The 4,683-nt window shown below is 46.0% G+C and overlaps 1 protein-coding gene across 1 annotated transcript; it reads left to right on the top strand.

Annotated features, from left to right (window-relative positions):
* Positions 1-2,151: 2,151 nt before the first annotated feature.
* On the top strand, positions 2,152-4,619 carry LOC119302059 (cinnamoyl-CoA reductase 2-like). Its single transcript, XM_037579077.1, has 6 exons — positions 2,152-2,441; positions 2,994-3,163; positions 3,261-3,449; positions 3,548-3,710; positions 3,803-3,992; positions 4,094-4,619. The coding sequence occupies exons 1-6, from the start codon at positions 2,309-2,311 to the stop codon at positions 4,281-4,283; spliced, it is 1,035 nt and encodes a 344-aa protein (XP_037434974.1). The 5' UTR covers positions 2,152-2,308; the 3' UTR covers positions 4,284-4,619.
* Positions 4,620-4,683: the final 64 nt, after the last annotated feature.

Here is a 4,683-nt window from a genome sequence, read left to right as displayed (position 1 = left end):
TTTTATATACATGTTCAATATTTTTTCAAATACTTGTACAATAGTTTTTCAAATAGTTGTTCAACATTTTTCGTATACTTGTTTAGAATTTTTTAAATACCCATTCAGCATTTTTCAGATACTGGTTCAACATTTTTATATATATGATCAACATTTTTTCAAATACTTGTACAATAGTTTTTCAAATACCTGTTCAACATTTTTTAAATACTCATTTAACAATTTTAAAGTACTTGTTGAACATTTTTATATACATGATCAAGATTTTTTCAAATACATGTTCTATATTTTTCAAATACTTGTTCAATTTTTTTAAAGTACTCATTGAACGTTTCTATATATATGATCAACATTTTTTCCAAATACTTGTACAATAGTTTTTCAAATACATGTTCAACATTTTCAAATACTCGTTCAAAATTTTTTCAATACTCATTCACCATTTTTAAAATACTTGTTCAACATTTTTATATACATGATCAACATTTTTTCAAATACTTGTACAACAGTTTTTAAATATGTGTTCAATATTTTCAAATACTTGTTCAATGTTTTTTAAATACTCGTTCAACATTTCTCAAATACTTTTTCTACATTTTAAAATACATTTTCAACATTTTTAAAATGTTTGTGGAAGAGTGTTCTTTGTAATTTATATATTTTAAAGTATAAGAAAAACTACAAAAATAAAAGCCAAAAAGAAAACAGAAAATATAAAAAAACTGAGAATCCTCCAACGAACCTGGGCCGGCCCATGTGAACTGCCTCTCGACGCGAGCGCTCTCCCCAGGTCTCGCTGAACGCGAGGGATAGAAGCGCCCCAACCTAAACGGCTGCAATAACGTATGTGTGCATGCCCATTTACGTTATGAACTTTCAACGTAATTGTTGTCCGCAATAATTACGTTTTTGCAATTTTTCAGGTAGCTATTTTTTTGTGTGTGCATGCCCATTTATGTTATGAATTTTCAACGTAATTGTCGTTCTCCTTCCTTCTTCCCGGGCGCATGAGATGGGAAGGCCAGACCTCGCGAACTTTGCGGGAGAAGAACCAACCCCACTCTCTATCTTAGAGGGAAGCAACAGCCCCATTATCTATCTTAGCGGTCGGGGGTGCTGGGGATCACCGGAGGTTTTTTCGGGTGGTGTGGGGCTTAGAGGGGTAGCTGGGGCGATGGTTAGCAATAGTGGTGGGGAGAGGTTGAGAGGAGGGGTGACGAGGCGGTGTGCGGCGGCGCCCGTCGGCCACAGGGGGTGGAGCAGACCGATGGGGCAGGGTAGGCCAACGGTTGCAGAGAAGGATGGATCAGATCGCGGCTTGAGGATGAAGTCGGTTGGGAGGAAGAAGACGGCCGAGAATGTATCCGGTGCACCCGCACTTGTGGTGCTACTGGTGCACCGGATGCCATAGAATATATTTTTAAATCTGAAAAAAAAATCTAGCATTCTAACACAACATCAATGTACGATGTCACAAAATTTCGTATAAAAATTTGAAATGTTTTTTGAGCTACAAAAATGACAAATTTGACATCAGTGTAATAATGGGCCAAGTCTAAAGCCCAAGTTATGTTATGTACTATTCAGTGTTGAATTTGTCATTTTTTTAGTTATGTTTTAAATTTTGACTTGAAATTTTGTGAGAACCTACATTGCTATTGTGTGAGTGTGCTAATTTTTTTCAGACTTTTTTAAATTTTTAAAAATACAATGTGAGTTCGGTGCACCGGTAGCACCACAAGCTCTGGTGCACCAGATATTCCCCGGAAGACGGCCGGTTGGATGCGGATCGGACTGGCAGAAAACAAAGTGACTGGTGCGAAGCGTTCTTTCACGTACCTGACGTTTAGACGCTCCCCGTAATTATAGTGTATACTGTGCCGACAAAAGATACAAAATAGTGCCGGCGCGATAACTGCTAGCATGTCGATCTGTGCGCTATTTGAGCTCAAAGCGATCAAGTTGCGCATGGATGCTCGAGTTTCAAGTAGTCTATATATACAATATATCGGCGTGCTCCATGCTGAATCTTTGCGTATCAGAAACTATAATCAGTTCCACGTGAGTTCCAGATCAAGATTCTGATCTACGGGCCGCCCGAAGTTGCATATAAACAAACGCTGATTCGTACGTGTGTGTGTGCCCTGCAAATTTCCCTCCAACCTGTACTTGTAGCAGGCTGCTTCCCTGACCCAGTAGCTATCGTTGAGCACTCCTGCTGCTGCTAGCAACCACAGACGTTGAGTGGAGCTCGCGCTCTGTGGTGTGTGTGTGTCAGTGTGTGGAGTGGAGCCTATCAGCTTCAGCCATGGTCGGGCGTATGGATGGAGCCAAGGGGGAGACGGTGTGCGTCACCGGCGCCGCCGGGTACATCGCCTCGTGGCTCGTCAAGCTCCTCCTGTCCCGCGGCTACACCGTCCGCGGCACCGTGCGCGACCTCGGTACGTGCCTGCCTGCTTGACTCCTTTTGTGCCCGTGCCCGTGCATGCGACCCCGCCATGGCGGTCTCGGCTCGGCGAATCTCCGGCCACCCCGACTTCCTCTACCACCTCCTCCGCGGCGCAGCCACCGAGCCTGCTCCGACCCCACCCTCTCCAGATTTTTCCTTCTTTGAATGGGACACAAGTCGGTGACATCGGTCAAGGTGTCATCTACATAGCATGATCACCGTGGATCCAGATTCCGGTTCCCCGGAAAAGCTCGATCTTCTACTGTTGTTAGTTGTTACCTGTTCTCTGGGGTTATCTGGACGTCTGGCTGATGAAGTAGCGTGGGATCTGGTGTTCCTGTTTAAGCTACTTGCGCTGATATACTTTGTAGCGCTAGACCGTTGGATCAGTGCACCCTCGATCGATGCACAAAACAATTGGCATATACGCCCTCCGTCCCAAAATAAGTTGCACTAAATGGGACACTTATTTTGGGAGGGGGTAGTATATATATATTAGTAGTGTCGTACTATAAACAGATGAATAGTTCTGATAATGTTTCAGGTGAGAAGAAGACCGGCCATCTGAGGTCGCTAGAGAACGCATCTGAAAATCTCAAGCTTATCAAGGCCGATCTGCTTGATTACGACGCGATGGCGGCTGCCATAGAGGGAAGCCAGGGAGTTTTCCATGTCGCGAGCCCGGTTCCTAAGGGGGATGTGACTGATCCAGAGGTGAGTCTGCACTTCGCAGATCTTGTGTACGACATGTATCGTCATTTACATTACAACTGAACATCAGACTAAGTATTCATGCCATACGTACACACAGGTTGAAGTTTTGGGTCCTGCTGCTACTGGTACGAGGAATGTACTGGAGGCTGCGTCCGCCGCCAAGGTTCGGCGGCTGGTCGTCGTGTCATCCATAGTCGCCGTCGATATCAACCCGAAAGATTGGCCCACCGACAAGATCAAAGATGAAAGTAGTTGGTCAGACAGAGAGTTCTGCAGGAGCAACGAGGTACTTTCACCGAATCTGGTGCTGTTAGGGAAGCACCAAATCTTGTTGTGAGCAATTAATAAACTTGTGATTTCTTTATCTTTGCCATGGCTCTGCAGGACTGGTATTCGGTTTCCAAGATCACCGCAGAAGAGGCGGCGCTCGAGTACGGGCGGCGGACCGGCCTGGATGTGGTCACCCTCAACCCGGCGGTGGTGTTCGGTCCCCTGCTGCAGCCAACGGTGAACGCGAGCAGCCAGTTCCTCATCTACTTCCTGAAAGGTGGTTTCAGTCATCACCTCACGCTCACAACCTGATGATGCACCGTGTGCCCTGTCCTCTGTTTCTCATCCTTTGAGCGCCGATGCATGCAGGAGGCCCTGACCGGATGAGGGACAAGCTCTGGCACATCGTCGACGTGCGTGACACCGCCGACGCGCTGCTTCTTCTCTACGAGGCGCCCGAGGCCACCGGCAGGCACATCTGCGCCCCACATGTCATCACCGCCCGCGACCTGCTGGACTTGCTCAAGAGCATGTACCCTGACTACCCTCACATAAGCAAGTACGCAGGCCTCTTTATCCTCCTCTTTTCCCTCCCTGGAATGCTGAAGCCCATCCCATCCCCAGCACTGGTTGACTTCATTCACTTTGGCAAAATTGCAGGGAAAGCATCAGTGATATGGATCACCCGGCGCCAATGACCACCGACAAGCTGAAGAAGCTGGGGTGGAGCTGCCGGTCGCTGGAGGAGACCATCACGGACAGCGTCGAGTTCTGCCAGAAGGCCGGGTTTCTGGACGATGTGGAGTGGGCGGGGCCATGCCGTTTCCCTCCTCTTTACAACAAGATTTAGGTTCAGCAAGAGCGAGAGATTAGGCACAAGTTCTACAATCGTATCTTGCAGTCGGCTCACACCAATCCAGCGTCTCAAGTTGAAGGTGGAAGATGGACCATTCCTTTTGATTCAGTAATAAGGTCTCCCTCATTATAGTGAAAAGTTTTTCCCTGTCGAAATCAAGTGTTTATGCGCCAAACGCTATCTACCAAACGACATCCATATCCATATGGTGCATTTTAGAGCATCCCAACAACAGCCCTATAATAGAGCATTTCCTAACTATGCAGAGATCAATGTGTAATGATTGTGTTTGTATCCGCTTGATGCTTCATTTTAAGCTAATTAAATTCACCATTTGTGGGAAAAATAATAGGGCACCAAAAAGTTGTTAGTTTGTTATTGGGCACCAAAAAAT

Source organism: Triticum dicoccoides, chromosome 5A (genome assembly GCF_002162155.2).
Source record: "Triticum dicoccoides isolate Atlit2015 ecotype Zavitan chromosome 5A, WEW_v2.0, whole genome shotgun sequence".
NCBI classification, from domain to species: Eukaryota; Viridiplantae; Streptophyta; class Magnoliopsida; order Poales; family Poaceae; genus Triticum; species Triticum dicoccoides.
This window is presented reverse-complemented; position numbering and strand designations above follow the sequence as displayed.